The 18,180-nt window shown below is 41.0% G+C and overlaps 1 protein-coding gene across 6 annotated transcripts in view; it reads right to left on the reverse strand.

Moving 5' to 3' along the window:
* mub (poly(rC)-binding protein mub) overlaps positions 1-18,180 on the reverse strand; it is an 85,469-nt gene that overhangs the window by 34,363 nt on the left and 32,926 nt on the right. For 2 of the 6 annotated variants that reach the window (XM_034323174.2, XM_076690829.1), the window contains exons 1-2: positions 12,883-13,078; positions 8,429-8,685 (exon numbers count right to left, since the gene is read on the reverse strand). In XM_034323174.2, the coding sequence (XP_034179065.1) occupies positions 8,429-8,509 (81 nt within the window). In that variant the 5' untranslated portion in view covers positions 8,510-8,685; positions 12,883-13,078. Of the gene's footprint in view, positions 1-8,428; positions 8,686-12,533; positions 12,792-12,882; positions 13,079-18,180 lie in introns of those variants that run through there. The other 4 variants (XM_034323171.2, XM_076690830.1, XM_034323173.2 and 1 more) reach the window with 3 other exon arrangements.

Raw genomic sequence — 18,180 nt, forward strand, 5'->3', positions numbered from 1 at the left:
TGAGATATTTTTAACGAAAATTCGCTCGCTTCTAATTTATAATTTTCAAATTTCTTAAGTGTAAAGCGATTGTACCAGTTTTCGAAGTAAATGAATATTCGAGAGAAGACTAAGAAGAGCCAGAGGGGTTGTTGGTGAAAATGGACCGTCTCTAGTCGGGCGCAACTCGCGTCCCATAAGATACACGTTTTATCCCACCCACCCTCGTAACTTCTGACGAGAAAATTACCCGTAAAACCGTTCTAAGAGAAAGTTCATAGAATCCGTGGAAGCTGCACATGCAAAAGATGAACTTACTCGGTGTATAAACTGTTGAATCAACAGTGAATCAACCCTGGCGACGGGCCAAATGCAACGTGCTGAATTTCAGTCGAAAAAGTACCCTTAAGTGTAATATTAATAATATTCAAAATCTCGCTTAAAATACCAGTTGAAACAGCGCGGACGAGCGATATTTCATAAGTACTTTTAAGTAATAAGAACCTAGACCTAGAATTTCTAAGGCTGAAAATAAACTGATATTTACGTGGAACGAATTTTAAAAGATTCTCGATTATAAATATTTAACAAAATGACATTTTGCTGAATATATCGTGGCACTCGAGCTATTAGGCCGATCTCGTCGCTAGAGGCTTGTATATTTAATTGGCCACTTTGCATCGGCTTCTTTGTGAGCGGCCGCGCGTTTCTGGAGGCGTCGCGACGCCTCAAAGGATCCGAGACGAGGCTCGTTTATAACTCATTTCCGCGGCAGCTCGCGGAATCGTTTCTCGGATCGACGGGAACAGCCGGCAGTCGGACTTTTCGATGCTCCCTTTGTTCATGTGCTAGTCTCTGCCAAGCTTCTCCGCGCCGTACTCCTAAAACGAGACCACCGCGAGAAGGGGGTTTTCTCGAAGGCGCTAACCACCGTAAATCATCGCTGACCCTCCTCCTCCCGTCGCAGGAGAGCTGGACAACCGCGTCACCGGCGACGAATTCTCCTTGGAAGCAAATATAGCTGGAACAAGAAGACATCGAAAAGGGAGCTGGCGAAACGCCAATTAGACAGGTCACTACCGAAACCTCCGTGAAACCCTTTTGCTATTCGACAAACATTCGGGAAATTATATTTCTTTCTTCCCCAAGAGTGAAAGATTTAATAAGGTTCTTTGAAATATTTCATGAAAAGCAAAACGACCAGTCGGTTGGAACACGGATCAGCGAGACCGATACATGAAATACAGCATCGTCTTCAGGTTATTAGACACAACGAAAGCCGATTGGCCACGTGCCCTGGCTACGTTCCAGTTTCTCCTTTTGCTGGAGAATCTTGAAAAAATGCCTTGCCTTTCGGATACAAACGTTCGCTCTTCCGAACAACGTTCTTTCTTCGACGTTGACCGTACCTTTCCGCGGACGTATCTCTTCCGCGCGGATCCACGCGACTGTTTACAAAAGATACCGATACCACCGGGTGTTTGAAAAAGCCAAGGAAACACGGAAACGACGAATCCCCGCCGCGAAGATAAGACGACGTAGCTGGATTCGAGCCAGATATTTATGTCGATGTCACTTACTATGGTACCCGGGGGAACCGCGACCGTGACATTGCATCGGGAATGGGGAAAAATTGCCGGAAGTTTCGATGGAACCATCCAATTTCCTGATCCTTTCGAATAATGCGCGAATTTTCGTCAAATTCTGGCAATCCCTTATTTTCATCCTGCCAACTATGGTTCTTAGTCTTCTCAGATTTTATTTTATTTTTAATTTATATTGCAATATATCAAAGAGTATTCCACTCCTTCAGAAAATAAATAAATGCCATGTCACAAAATGGCAAAATTAATATTAATATTCAAAGGGCCAATCTAGACGATATTGAAAATGTAAAGTATTTTAAATTTTCTTCTACTTTATTTAATTTTTAATTTATATTGCAATATATCAGAGTATTCTACTCCTTCAGAAAATAAATAAATGCCATGTCACAAAATGGCAAAATTAATATTAATATTCAAAGGGCCAATCTAGACGATATTGAAAATGTAAAGTATTTTAAATTTTCTTCTACTTTATTTAATTTTTAATTTATATTGCAATATATCAGAGTATTCTACTCGTACAGAAAATAAATAAATGGCAAAATTAATATTAATATTCAAAGGGCCAATATAGATGTAGTCTATTCAAAATGTTGGTTAAATTTTCTGAATACGGTTTGGATAAGACATCTGTAGACATATCGAAAGGATAATGGAATCATGATAATTCGGATTGAACGGCAACTGATTGGCCACGGTTGCTGGCCCCTGTCCAGCCTGTCCTACGAGCTGGTCGTGCATATTCTCCCTGCAGACATAATGCTTCTCTTCGGCCAAAAACGCGGCCAGACGTATTTATTTCGCGTGAAAGAGCCTGCGCGACGTATCCGTTTATTCGTTTGCGAGCCTTCCAAAACGATCGTTTTGCAACGCCACGAAATTCTCGTCCCCGAAAAGAGATCGTCGAAGATATGTATCTTATTAAAGTGGATAATTAAACGCGGATTAATTAGTCGTTCAGCACTTGTACGTGAAAAGAAAGAAACCAGATACACTCTGGAAGGGTGATTTAGAGAAGAGGAATGCAAAAGCCAGGCAGAAAATCTCGCTCTCTTCTCGTCGCGTCATGAAACATCCGAGTTGAGAGGGGTGCGAGAGAAAAGCGAGCGAAGCAGCATTTAGCTCCATAGTCGCAGCTCGCGAAAGGGGTACGAAGAAAAAAAAAAAGAAAAAACAGGCGAGCAGAAAGAATGACAGAGGTACAGGGAAGCCCCATCGGCGACACAGTCGTAGTCGCCGGAATAAAAATATCGTTGTAACGAGATTTGTCACCAAAGTACAGCCTGACCCGCAAAAGCGTCGACTAATTCAATATATAAAATAATTTTTTGCAATCGAACGAGTGTAAATGATCTCGGTATCGAAAGGGTTAAAAATTATTTTCCACCTTTTACAAATATATTTTTTGGAAGAGACTGTACTTTCAGCTGGAGGAAGCCGCGAGGGGAACAGACTGCTGTAGGTTGCAACTAGGAGAAAGCATAAAGAACGAAGAAGAGAAAGGGGCAGGTCGAGCGAGAGGGAAACCCTCCAAGAGGGTGGCAACCCCTCATCGAGGAGGGTGCACACCGATAGGATAAAGGGAGTCGACCGAACCATCCCTGGAAAAAAGAGCCCTATGGAACGGAGCATCATTCAGATATGCAGAAACGTGCAATAATTTCCGTACTGCACTTCAGCACGATCCGACGTCGGTGTACGTGTACGTGTGCGTGTGCACCCTACGGCTGTGCCTGCACCCCTCTGTGCATCCAGACGAAGCGAGGATGCTCGATTGTGTGTGGTTGTTAGCGTTGGGTGTTCGATGGGCGCTGCAGATTTTTCGAGGGATTTCAATGCCATCGAAGAAGAAGAAGCATAACTGGAGTGGTATCAGAGATTTATTCTTTCTTTGGTATAGAAAATTCTTTTGTGAAAATCGGATTCACCTTTTCCTGTCCAATTATATAGAAAAATTCCCAAGGGCTTCTGTTTATTTTTTATATAAAATAAAATATCACAGCATTGGACTTAAAAATGAATAAATTTCAACTTGATAACCGCAATAAATCTCAATATGAATTTGAATTATTCTTCTTCTTCTTGGTAATATCCTACCACATTTCCAAATTCTCTGATAATTCCCAAAAATCATAACAATCAAATTCCCATCAAGAGCAGACTGCATTTAACCAGCAATTTCTCGCGAAATCACAACGTTCTGGAAACGATCCGAAAGTTAGTTGAAACATCAAACTCGATCAGCTGCACGCCTCGTGTCTGATTCGAAACGCCTCGAGCCTCGAAACTCATACAATGACTAGTAGGAAAAAGATGTTCGAACATAGCTAACCGTGCTCGTACGCCGTCTGCCGGGTACGATTAATTGCTAAGACGGCGGACATTAATTGCTCGTGCAACGAGCACAGCGTGACCCATGCGACAATTAATTACGGATCTGGTCGAACCCGTCTGAAGACGCACGTAGGGAATCCGCCATCGTCTAACCGGCGAACTTCGACACCCTAATGGATCGTAATAGATCGTGAAATCGACGAAATACCATCCACTCGTCTTCCGATGCGAGACTATCAACTAGAAACGTCGTTTGCCAACGATTCCCTACTATGCACCATTACGAAATATCCCCTCCGTTTAACGATGCATTGTGATTTATACATCGGCGAAAAAATAGAAATGGAAAGACGTCGGATCGGTGAAGAAAAGGAAGTTGAAATTCTTGGCAGACGGTCAAATTTTCCCGACGCGATGAATCGTCGTGGGTTCTCTGTTCCGTCAGACTTTTTGCAATTTTTTTTTTTTAACGCAACACGTTTGAAGCGTTGACGTAAGAAGTTCCAAAGGTTACAGTAAGAGATTCAAAGGATTAACTTGGAAAATTTAAACAGTACTGTACTTTGATTCTGATATTTAATCCTCTATTGGCGCAGTGCAATATTTCTTATATAAGCATTTATTATGGGGTCAATTTGACGGCGATTAGAAAATTAGACGCGCAAGCTTCATCGTCTGATCATTAAAATGATTTAAAACAATGTTTCGGTATTCAATTGTGCTTTGATAGGTTTTAATATGACGTTGCAAATGTCTGATTAAATACCACTGAAAAATTTGTATAAAAATTGATTTATTGCCCGGATATGATTTGAAGTGGGAGTCAAAGTGTTAACTGGAAAAGTTCAAAGCGATAACCCAATAAATTGAAAGTGTTAATCTCAGAAGATGAAAGTGGTTTTGTCAAAAAGTATTAACCGGAGAAATTTCAAACTTTAATGTGAAAATTCTGAAATTTCAAGCTTTAACTCAAGAAATTTCGAGAACAAATTCCAGAAATTCCAAACTTTAACTCAAGAAATGTCGAGTGTCAATTCCAGAAATTCCAAGCTTTAACTTAAGAAATTTCAGGCGTTAATTCCAGAAATTCCAAGCTTCAATGGAAAAAAATCCAACGCATTAACCGAAGAAGTTCATCCATCATGAGCGGAAGTTACCTCCCCGAAAACCACCTCATCCATTCGTTTTTTCCCCGAAGCGGATATCGCTGGACCGCCACGTATCCATGACCCGAGTCAATAATAAATCGGTTGGCGCGCGTGTGCCAAGAAGGCACCGCCTCTCCGCTTCGCGATTTTATTTGATCCTCGTCGCGAGTCCGTTCTATCAAGAGAGCCTCCGCGTGTTTTCCTGTTTCCCGACCGCCGCATCGCGGCCAGATACAACCCACGAATAAACCTTCCCGGGGATGCCTCTCTCGCAGCCGATATTCGTCTCTCGAGCCGAGCACTTAGCCAGCAATATTATCCGCGGGAACAAGAGGGATGCACATGACGAAAGGATTCGCATTTACACGGGGCTAGTCCCTTTTATTGCGGCCGAAACCGTCGCGAAAGGGGATAGAGAATATTCGAGTAGGGTCCGCAGCAATTTTGACTTTCCAGCTGGTAGAGCCACTGGAAGCACCCGATTTACAATTGCACGAATTTTTTTCAACCCTTCCGGAAGCACCGAGCAACTTGGTGGAGTTGCTCAAGTGGCAGAAGATTGAGTTGTACTTTTGAAATTGGTAGCAACTTTGGAGAAGTTTGATGGGAGCGTGAAAAACTTTGTTCGGGTAAATGAAAATTTAAGGAACGGTGATTTCAAGTTCCACTGATTTTTAATTGAAATTTTTTAAGGAGATACACTTTGGAAAAATTTAATATTTTTTACGATTGTTTGGAATACAGAAATCTTCTACGTATACGTGGTGCATGAAAGAAAGGGTTGGAAAGGGTCGCGCGAGAGGCGACTTCCGGGTGAAAAACGAGCAACAGAGGCGAGTGACGAAAGGGTAGGCGATGCAACGCGGCTCGTAAATATGCCACGATAACTGTCAAAAAGAAAAGAGAGTGTAAAATGTTCGGAGGAGAACGGGATCGACGAACGACGCCGCTCGAATTTACAGCTGGCTACACGAGCCAAGACGACCACGATCCTATCCTCGTATCCCGGGCCTTCGACAATTACGATTTTTATTTTCAGTCCGACACAGAGAAGACCGGTATTTTCGTCGGACTTGGATTACCAGACGAAAATAACGACCGACGTACATATACGATCGCTTCGAAACTTTCTAATTACTGTCTTAGAATGTTGCTTAGCGATCGATAAGACCAACGAAATATCTAAAATATTCAAATGTACAAACTTAAATAATTTTAATTTATTCCTAAACTCCAAGGTAAATTATAAAAAAAAAAACACTATGCTTGTAACACGTCATCGTACTTCTTTACTTTTCATTTTATGAAGTTAATGAGTTTAACTTCTGAAAGACTTGATTAATGGTTAATATTTGCATAACATAAGCAACGCGATATTTACCCTGCTGTTCTTATTTCGAAACATGTTTACATTGCACGCTATATTTTTACAGATTTTTAAACAATTTGCTTCTCAGAGATGTTGAATATTGAAGTATAAAAATATAAAATTAAAAGAGAGTCTTTAAAAACATGGCAATGTCCCGGGGTCTCATCCTTGCCCCTAGACATCCCTAGGGCAAATGATAATGCTGCAAAAGGGATCCTATATTTATACACCCGTGGCGGTCCTCCACCTACGTATAAACGTTTACGCGGAACAATTTTGAATTATATATTAAATTTCGTAATATTTAATAATTAAATAATTAATTAATCATATTATTTTGTTTCTAAATTACTTTTAATAATAATATCGTCAAAGGGAACGATTTTGAAAATTTCATTATCAAGATATCTCTCAAAATGATTGCCGCATATTTTAGAGGCCGAGAGCGATAACGACGATCTTTTAGGTGGTTTCCAGAATTCCTTGCGAGATCTACGCAAATCTGCAGTTCGCGGTATGCAAATATGCAACACAGACATCGCTCAAACTCGTGATTCCAGTTGGAATTCAAGCTAGAGAAGCCGGGTTACCTAGTAATAATTAAATAAATTTTGTTTGAAACCCTTTGCTGCAGGCTCGAGGGCGCACAGTTTAAAGGGTAGATCGTTTTAATGAAAATCTGACGCGAACTGAGCTACTAACTAATGCAAAGTTTGCTATCAAAAGTGTAATTTTCAAAGATTCGTAAACACTGATATCTCAGTCTTCTTAATTACTTTGGAAATCAGATTTTACCAAAATATTTGTAAGACCAGTTAAGCTCTTAATTAGCACGATGAACGCTGGATATTTAATATTTTATTAAATATTTATCGTCCAATCTCTGACCTCCATACCACAATTTTATTTCCTAAGCTTAAAAATTCGATATTCCAGGAATTGGAATAATTCTCTAGGAATTTGGAAATATCGTGTTTCAAAGAAAAACCCTGGGGAACACGTTTTTCAAGGTTTAGATAAGCAGTTTTTTGTTAGAATTGAGTCAGTGAAGTGTTCAACTGATAACACCTCTTTGAAAACTATTTTCCAAAGCAGTTTCTTTGCAGTGTGTATTTATCTTATAGCAAAATTCCTTTCATACTTCAGTCATTTCTTGTATCAAAGCTGAGCAGATTTTTCTTATGAAATACAATCCTAATGTATTTTTTAAAATAATTACCGAATTTTATCCCAAACAACGTGGTTGTTACGTATTTTCTTATTCTAATTTTCCTTTCGTAATAAGCATCCATTAGAGGAATAAAATGCTTGTTACATAACTAACAGGATGGAGTCAAAAAACTAGGGTAACCATCAATTGCTAACGATGAGTTTTAATGTCTTGTAGGCGTTACACGAATAGCGTGTACACAAATTAAATAAATGAACCGTATGGTGTTTGATAAGAGAGGGTAGCAATTAAACAAAAGCTTGTCGGTGAATTTCCATCAAATTATGAAATTCAATTCCACGCTTTTCGCAATCCCATCGAAAGTTTAACAGAACAACCATATTGCGTAACCTTTCGATTAAAACTGCTTGATAATTAACTCTTGTAAGAGGATTATATTAATATTAAAATGTACGATACGTTCGTGAAACAATCGGATTCACAAAGCGTGTTAACAAATTCTGAAACATGTTTTTAAAATCTACCATACAATTTAACTAAACTTTATTATGTATCTAGTTTCTAATCTCCAGAATTCATTATATTTTATAGCTTGATAGTTTGCCTAATTAGCGAGCCGTGTAATATTAATTAACCCCTTCATTAACTTAACTTCGTCCACAGTATTGCATTTATTATTTTACGTATCTTCCATTGCATAAATTTTGTATCTTTAATTACTATTAATATCAACCCCTATCTCAAAGTACGAAACGCTTTAATGAATTTAATAACGAAAGGGTTAATAACGGTATAGCAGAGGATAGATGGTGGCTCTTACCTTGCCCTGCATAATCAGGCGGATGGTCAGGGTAACTGAGGGGTCATCGTTCAGGACTGGTTTGGAATCCATACTGTCCATAATGAAGTCACAGATCCTTTGATTGAGAAGGAAGGGTCTTCTTGATACTTGCGGGGAAGGGGAAGGATATGAGGCAGGATAAGGTGGGCAGGGAAGAGGTTAGGCGAGTGATTTTGGCTGGAGGGCTCTTGCGGGACGTGCTTTCCAAACGATCCCAGGTATGTTCAGTCCTTGCACTGAAATCAAAATGTTCCAAACATTATCAAACAACCCTTAAAAAAAAAAAAGAAGAAATCATCTAGAAGACATTCCATTTCCATTCTAACTTTTCCTATTTTGAGAAAGTATCCACTGAGGAACATAATTATTTGTTGGCACGATGCACACAATTTTCCAGGAAAATTTCAACAAAGGAAATTCCATTCTGAATTGACGCTATTTTCAACGCACACGTGTATCGTCGGTTCTATCTTATCCCTGTTCTTTGTTGCTTCTAACGAACCGCTTCCTCATTACAGCCACGTGTATATAAAAGTCACTTGAATAGAAGTTTTGATCATAAGGAACAGTGCAAGTATTTTTTTTTTTTTTTAACATAATTTTGCTTGAAATGAAATAAAAATTTTATTCAGATAATACATCTGAGTTTAAGCGATTCGAAGAAATAATAATGGAATATCCATCGACCATCGCGACGATTAATTGCTGGATAAGGAAAATCTCAACAATCGATTTCAATTTAAATGCTTCCCGAGAAATATCTATTGTACAAACCGATGGAAACTCGACGATTTTACTCGGAAGACTATAAATAGAATATCTACATCTATGGAAAGTTTGCACCTTGGAAAAGTTTACAGAAAATCGCTGAATTTAGAAATACCTGCGGGGTATTAAGGGTGTTAGAAACCCATTTATTGTTTAAAAACAGATTTCAGGATTTTAGACGAAACGGTAGCGGTAATACCTATCTGATTTAATGTTTCTAACAAATGGCTCAAACGGCAACCACGATACACACAAACTATTATACCGAAGAACAATCTAACTTCAAAACAATGAGCATATGGAACGAGTTGAAGTAAAGTTTCATACCGATTTCAATGGAACGTAAAGCAATTATTAACTTCGTTATTAAACGAGAATATCCAACGAGGAATTAACAGATACTATGCATTTTGTGTCATTTTTCTATTTTAAACAAACTATCAAACCTGTCCGGTTTGTTAGCTTGAATCCCGGAATTACGAAGTTTATTTATAGTCCAATAAATTACAGTACATATTGTGGTGCATTAAGGCTTTAAATGTGTGCACTCAGTTATTGATTAGAACATAAGGATGTCATTTATGTAGGTATAAAAAAGATCCAATAAATGAAAACTGCATATAATATGGTACACTTCAGAAATATGAATAAAACAATTGTTAGTATTGATCGTTCATACGTACTCCCCGTTAATAATCATTTCCAAACAATTTAATCTCTGTGCTCTGAGTTCATTGTTCACAAATCATTATAACAGGCTAGTAATATTAATAGTTAAATTGTAGTCTCAACGAAACACGGAAACAATGGAGACTGTTTGCTTTGGATAGAGCCTTTGCACAAACAACTTCCCATTCTCCGGAAACAGAGAAGGTTCCCGCGTTCAATGCTACGCCCCTGTCTCGGTACCCCTCACTCCGGTGCCTACTTAAAGGTGCGTCAGACGGGTTTCTTGCTCTGTCCGTTATGAACGCGCTTTTAATTTGCACGTGCAGCGTGAAACACTTTGCATCGATAAAAAAAACGCACACAATACATTATTAATTACTCGTCATACGATTTTCTTGGAAGAAGAACATTTCAGCTGCGCGCAATTATTTTTCTCTTAAATTTTATAACGCATCAAGCACGTTTACGCGTATCGATCGACGTTCCAGCTTGTGCGATTACAAGTTTGCGTAGAGAATTGATGATAAAATTTTATACCTCCTACATTGTCTCTATAGTAAAGAAAAACTTGTATCTAAAGTACTCTCAATGTCCATCGTAAAAATGAATTATTTTCGAAACGATTTTATGGGAAGATAGCCCTAACGAAAATATACACGGTACAACTTCCATCGTTGTCCGACGTATCTCCAGATACACAGGTGGGTACCCTGATACAACAGAACGTTAATTACCACGGGTATACCGGCCGCATCGTGAAATATCTGAATTACAAATTGAAAAGCTCTGTTAACGCGAACGTACTATATTTAGCCTTCCCTGTCTTTCTAATCGACCACACGTCTGTACTGGGCGACTGTGACCGTTTCGCTCTGCTGCTGTCCGCAATGCAATTGGACTGTGGAATTCAGTGCAATCTGCGTTCCGTTATACACGCCGTGTTCTGAGTGTGTGCACAACTTAAACGACACCAATGGTCCGATCGTTTCACTACCGAATCGACTTTAACCCTTTCGCCTACGCTCGCCCCTGCCGCGAATTGTACATAATTTTATTTTACATTCAAATGAAAAAAAAAAAAAAAAAAAAAAAAATGAAATATTTCTAGATTACTAGAAATGAAGTACATAAGATGTTCCAAGTTTCCTAAAAATTTCAAAATATCTGAAAAAATGAAAAATGGCAAATAGAAGGTTTTAATTAGGAAAGGTACAGTAGTAGGAAGCGATCGTTTCACGGTGAGTGACTATAGTCGGCCGCGGTAGCGACGGGGTTAAATCGTCGTTGTTTCCCGCTATAATCACGTAAAGAAGAAGCAATCGTTTTTCGACTGTGACACGAGGGTCGTTGCACCAGACATTGCGTAACCATTCACGGACGATAACAACGTCGCGGTTAATTTCGAGCAATCACAAGATCTGTCCATAATTCCACGGGGATCCGGTGTGCAGGATCGCCTACGATTTGTCAATCTACACCGTATCTCTCCCTTGCTACGTGAGTCATGTGCACGTTTGAAACGATTCAAACCGATTGTGAACGGAGATTTACAGAAACGTATGTTGTCCGTTTTGAAATTGCGATTCCCTTCTTTACCGAGGCGCACGGAATTATTTAAATGGTCAATATAAAAAATGTAATTGAAAATTTGTAACCACCAAAGGTACAGCAAAATAAATACCGTATATACGCAATTTTGTGTAATAACGGATTAAACAGCGCAATTGATATTATATATAGTAATTGGAAAAGCAATTCATCATGACTCGATTTCGCATGGAAATTCTGATGCACGCGTATTATCCCTTTTCGCGAACTTCCGCGTGTAGAAATTAAACGCGGCTAATTACCGTGAGGTTCTGCTCGCCGTCCGACGGATAGACGTGTATCGCGTGCTGTAAACAATTACAACGGGACATTTGATTGGCGGTTACGTGTTCAACTTGTAATACAGATACGCGCGTGTAATATATCGTTCGAATTCTTTTGTCGGAAGGGAAGACAGATTTGAAGGAATTCTTTACTTTCGATATCAAAATCGTGAAGCAAGAAACAACATTGTTTTCGGGGGACAGTAGCACGCGGCGGTTATATACGTATGTGGCGCGCATCGAATGCGTGCGTGGAAAAAGGTACGCAGATATGTGCAAGTCGACGACCAGAAGCGGTACAGTCGCGAGAGAAAAGCAATCGGTAGTCTAGAATGTCTCTGTCTCTCTTACACGTTCACTCGCACATACAGGAGCATTCATTCTCTATGTATGTATCCCGCTCTGTATCTCTCTCTCTCTCCCTCTTTCGTTAATATCTGGAGTAGAGGGGAAAAGAACCGATCGTTCGATTTGCCAACACCAGCTTCCTATCTTCCTTGCTGTTCGCCTTTTATATTCCATGTACGTTTCAATTACGCAGCCAACGTTTATTATACAGCCGTGGCGTGGAAACACGAGAAGAGATACAACGCGAGATACAAACACGCGGCCAACGAAAACACACTGGTTCACTATTGCCACTGTACTAGTGGTAAAACGATAAGATAGCCGTGACCACCATTGAATTTACGTAGCACACGTAAGTTGTTCCAGCAGCGCAGGAAAAGGGAAAGGGAGATACCGAGCCGACGAGAACAACCGTTCGCTTAACGAACCTCTGATCGAGTCTTTCGAACGAATCGACATTGACGCGGCGTCACACCACGCTGCGAAACGTTTCCCTCCCGGCACCGTATATTCGTATTTCATCCCCATGCACACCTCGCGTACGATTCACACACGATCCGCGTGGAAAAACAACAATCCCTAAGATAGAAGGAACACTCGGATACAGCACGTAATTCGTTGAATAATTTCGAAGAAACGGTCGAACGATAATAACGCCGGCGCGGCGTGTGCGCTATGGTGGCGCATCGTAGTCCGTTCCTCGTTGCGAGGCGTCCCGAACGAAACGTAGCTTCGCATTTTAATGGGGCGCGGCCGTATAAGGAAATTCTTAATTACCTAAATGCACTCCTTAATCATCGGGGATGGGGTCTGGCTTCGCCTCACCGACGCACACAACACTCGATGCTCAGAAACGGGGGAAAGGAAGAAAAACACTACACTCTACGCGACACTGGAAAACTGCACCACCTCGGCGGAACGCGAACGAGTCTGCCTCGTTCTCTCTAACGTCCGGTCTCGCTCTATTCCGTCGATGCGCGGCGCTGTGCGCGCCGCTGCTGCGTGTACGCCAAGCGATACTAGCGCCATACTGCGACGTCTACCGCTACCTCGGCCAACCGCGCCACGCTATTGGCTGACCAATGGCGTTCGAGCTTTAATCCGAATCTTTACGCGCCGCGGTAAATTCGAACGTGCTTTCGTCACACCTTACACGATCGCAACGAAATTATGATTGATCATGACAACAATGTGCAATTCTTGATTGCTTCATTGATATTAATGATCAATGTATCCTTCTTCGTTTAAGAAAAATGAAATTTCCTTGTACATTAATTTGTATTGATGAGATAAAAACCTACGTGTAGAAATCCATTTTTATTAGGAAAAATGAAATATTTTAATGATGTGTTGATACAATAAACTTAGTTAACATTTTCCTTTGCAGTGAAAATTAATCAAGTTACCTTGTACCGGCCACTCGTTTAACATAATGCGTTCAAATCAACAGACGATTGTACAAATGCTCGATTCGAATATTAATTAAAATTGCACCTCTGTAGAGCGTTAATTTCAGTAATTGCAACAGTCGATTATCAGTCGATGAAGTACTTCCAGAGCCCACTGAAAATCAACGTCTACGATAATCGGCGAGAATCAATGTCCGTAATGATCATTGTAAATCGCGTCTATAATAATTGCCACAATCGGATAGTCATTAGGTAACAGTAATCGTATATATCTCTGCGTATTCAAAATTCGTGTACAATTCGAACTCGAAATCATTCCTCTGATGATCAAAATATTTATTTCTTTTTATTCTAAGGCCCCATAGTTTCTTTATATATCACCGACAACAAGAGGATTAAATATTGTTTATTGAAACAATAAGTACGTTTAATTTCCGGAATCGTACAGGGACACGGATCTTTTAACTCTTTTGTACGTTTCTTCTCCTATTTAACGTTGCTACATGCTCGAAGAAGAACGAGTTTAGAAACACAATGAGGGTAAGCTCTAACAAAAGGAGCTTACTTGGAAATACAAAGGATATTTTATTTTCCGTGTTTTCTACGGTCGCTAGAAATTCCAGCTACACGGTTAATTGTATGCAAGAAGTGCATTTTAATTTTGAATACCAACGCTTTAAAATTTACCCTGTAACGTTGGAAGTTATTGTTTGCAAACTCTTAGTTGATACTTTGCAGCATTCTAAATATAACGTTATTGAAACCGACGGCTAATGGAATTAGATAATTCGCAATTTCTCAGATATAGCCGTTATTCGTTAGACATTAAAGGATCACTGATCGCGTTCCCATTGAATTGGAATCTGCTTCGAGTCGCGCGTTTTCCGCGAACAGGACACCAATGGAAATTAACTGGCATACGGAACAATTCCTTGGGATCCACAATGCCGCGTATCACGCGTCGCAGCGACGCCAAGTTCCACGTTGTATCGCGTTTCACCGATTCACATGGAACAAACAGGAACCTCTCTGTACAAGAGAATGGCCGTTTATACGTCGAGTTTGCAGGATATAATGGTAAGGTCCACTGGCGACAAATCGATAAGCAACAATAACAACATCGCGGCAGTATCTTTGCTATCCTTATCCTGCCGTTCCTTCTACAACGATCAATCCTCCATCGGTAAACACTTGGCAGCGATTTTACTCGGTAAATTTCTCTCTTCCGTGCTTGTTTTACGAGCTTCGATTCGTACCCCGATCGCGGGTAAATTGTTGTTTCAACGAGAAAAACAATAAGTACGATCGTGGAATCGTGAAAGGTGGATTCTACGGTAAACGCTATAAACGGTAAGTTTACGAAGAGGGAAATTCGAAAAATTTTATGATAAATAATTTGATCGACCGAAAAGTTTGTTTTCTAAAAAATTCGCTTTGTCATCTTCGAAGAATACAGTTTGCCGAACAATTACGCCATCGTTTTCCACCGTGTCGCGAACAGATTATTTTGAGACGAGCGCGCAAAACGTTGACAATAAATGGATGATTAATTGAACGCTACTTTGGCCAGACAATTTCGTTCGTTAGCCACGAGGTGGCCCAAGGATGTTGTGTTTGCGGAACATCCTTAAATGTAGCCACCGACTTCCCTTACGCTGCTACCTGAAAGGCCATTATGACGACAATGGCTTGCCATGGGTAATAGCGCGACCAGGAATTTAATTATCATTTTAGGCGGTGCGGAAAGCAATTATTGGAAATTCAGTTTGCAATGGCCAATGGAACCTCGGCTGAGACTAAACGGCGACCAACGCTGCTTCCCACTTCCGTACACTTCTGCGAAAGAGCGAGCTCATTAGAGGGTACCAATTTTCTCCGCGAGACCGCCATTGTCCCTTTAAATCTGCGTTTGATTATGTATTTCCACGGAATAAATATTTCATATTCTGAAATCGATGGAAATTATAAGGTGTTTTTCTTTGAACCTTCAATCTTCTGTACTAACCTTTTGACTGCTGAGTTTTTTTAATTTCATTTCATTTCTCAATTTATTTTTTCATTGTTTTGATTATAACGCGTATCTGTGTCCATAGAAGTGAAAGGGTTAAAAATGATTTATCCTCACTTAGAAGACTCTTAAGGTAAGGAATAATTTTCAGCTCTGCATTTGCCTAACCACCCCCGCGCAGAGACAATCACGTCACGCAACTTGACCGCGAGAAGAGGGTCGGCCCCGTTCCGAGCTTGAAGAAGCCAGAAATGGAGCTCGACCTCGGGGCCGGCGTCAGCTTCATCGCAACCCCTCGGTTTCCGCTGCTAAACGAACGCACGGGTCTCGGTTCGCCAACGACACCGAGAGGACTCGCGAACGAACAGCCTAGCCGAGTCCGAGATCGAGCTGCTGCTGTACGCTTGCAAACAGCTACCACCCTCTCCAGGGTTGTTTCACGGCAGGGCAACCCTCTCAGCCGAGAAATCTCCTGGAGAACGACGCTTGCGGAGGTTGACGGAAATGAGGCGGCGTCACCGGCGTCGCGACAAGATTTCCAACCAGATGGGGTTGAATCCTCCCTCTTTCTCCTCCTCCTTGCCGCGCAATGTGCCAGGGGAAAAGAACGCGAGACCGAAAGGGGTGATAAGCAGCGCGCGGTTATTGGAGCTGTACGCGCGGTTATTGGGGCGACTTCTTGCTTTTTCACGCGGACACGAGTGCCTCTTTTCTAACCCGCGAATGACGAGGTGAGATGGCAAGGTAGGAACGAGCCTTCCTCTCTAACGAGCTGCAGTTCCTGCCAGCTACTTGCTCGACGGTTTTACGCGTGATGGATGGTAGTTGCTGTTTAAGCTTCAGAATTATAAGAAAACGATCTTCCTTTTCAATATTGCTAAAGAAATTTCTTAGCTTTTCTTTCTGATGATGGATAAACGATACTGAGATTGATCTGAACACCTGGCATACTACGTTATTAAACTATGTGTTTATATTAAAATGATGTTATATTAAAATATCATATATTAATATAAATTGTACCACCACCTATTGTAAACCTGTTGGGCTTAGTCAACTAAAAATCTAAATAAATAAATAAATAAATAAATAAATGAAATGAATACTGAGATACAAGATGGTAGCAGGATTTCAAATCATAATTTGCAATCAGCTCTATTAACAAGTAAAACTTGTCGGTTTACTCTACTCGCTTCGCAACACGTCAAGTCAACAATCATCCCTCGAGTTTCATTTTATTTACTCAACTATCACTTGATCGTCCCGTTTCAGTAGTACAGCTCGGTGCGCGCCCCGACCGTCAGGGAATGCGATAAGAAGCGTTCGACATAGAGAAACAACAGCGAGGAACGAGGGAGAAAGAAACAGTACAGGCCTAATATCGAGTAATAAGATCATGCTTAGCCCACTTTACGAGCCAGTGAACGAACACAGCCCAACCCCGGACTTCTCGAAACAACCCCACGTTATTTCCAGCGTTGTGTAACAACGTTATCGCACCAGCACGCGACACGTTTTTTTTCGCCAAAGTGGCCTCGAACGGTACCCTAAGCAAACATCCCCTTCTTCGGTTCGCTTCATCGACACCCACCCGGTCCCCCTTTTCGTGCCTCTTTCTACCCTTCCGACTCTCTTAGCCGCCTTTAACAGGGGCAAAAACTGTGGTCACTGTTTTGTTTCGATTCGCTCGACTAATCGTCGAAGGTAGCACACGGGGAAAGGTTATCAGCTAGACGAGAGCAGAGAAACGTGAAGAGGAGCATAGAAAAGCACCGTTCGACCGCCTACGGGCCTGAAAACTCTTTCATCTAGAAAGCATTGTTCTACGTTACTCTTTGCCTTTCATCCTTCCTCCACGCCCCTTTTCTTCCGCCCCGCGAGTTTTAAGGCTTCCAGCACCTTGACCGGGAAGCATGTAGTCATCGCTTGTTTAATCAGGCCTCGTTAGAAAATAACCCCAAGCTACCTCCGTCCCATCTTGTCACCTCCCCTCACACGTCGGATGTTACTAATGAAATTCTAACGAGTACGGATCTTCGTTAAGTGGATTATAATTTCCCTGTCGCACCACGCGCAGTTAACTAGTCGCGAGTAGAGCGAACAGGTGGGTAAATCATGGTGACGACCGATAATGTGCAGTTCGAGGAGACAGGTAAACGGAGGTTTGAGAGAAGTACTTTGTTTTAGGGGAACTTCGATGGTGTGGATCTTCTTGGTAGTTTGTGGTTTGTTTTGGGAGACTAGAAGGGAATGTTAAGGGGTAGATTTTCATGGGTACTTAAGAGGGTTAAAGGATTGGAATAAAAAAATTGGATACTTAGAGATATCAAGCCTTATTTTTAGGGGAGGATATTATAGCCGAAGAATAATGAAAAGACAGAGCTGTGAAATAGTTTTCCACGTTTTGTTGACGATTCAACAATTCACGGAAATTCAATTTCGTCGCTTCTCGTCATTATACCTGTATCGTGGCCCGCCACCCGCATTGCATATGCATACAACTCGCGAATACACAAACCGAGTACACAGAGAGGCGAATGCGTGCATAAATGCACACGACGCGACGTCGTGATCGTAAATTGTCTTTGCACGTCGGCCCGGGATTGTAGGAAGTCAAAGTTCACGATGAGTTTGAAAATGGAACGCCTCTTCACTTCT

Source organism: Osmia lignaria, chromosome 11 (genome assembly GCF_051020975.1).
Source record: "Osmia lignaria lignaria isolate PbOS001 chromosome 11, iyOsmLign1, whole genome shotgun sequence".
Taxonomy (NCBI): Eukaryota; Metazoa; Arthropoda; class Insecta; order Hymenoptera; family Megachilidae; genus Osmia; species Osmia lignaria.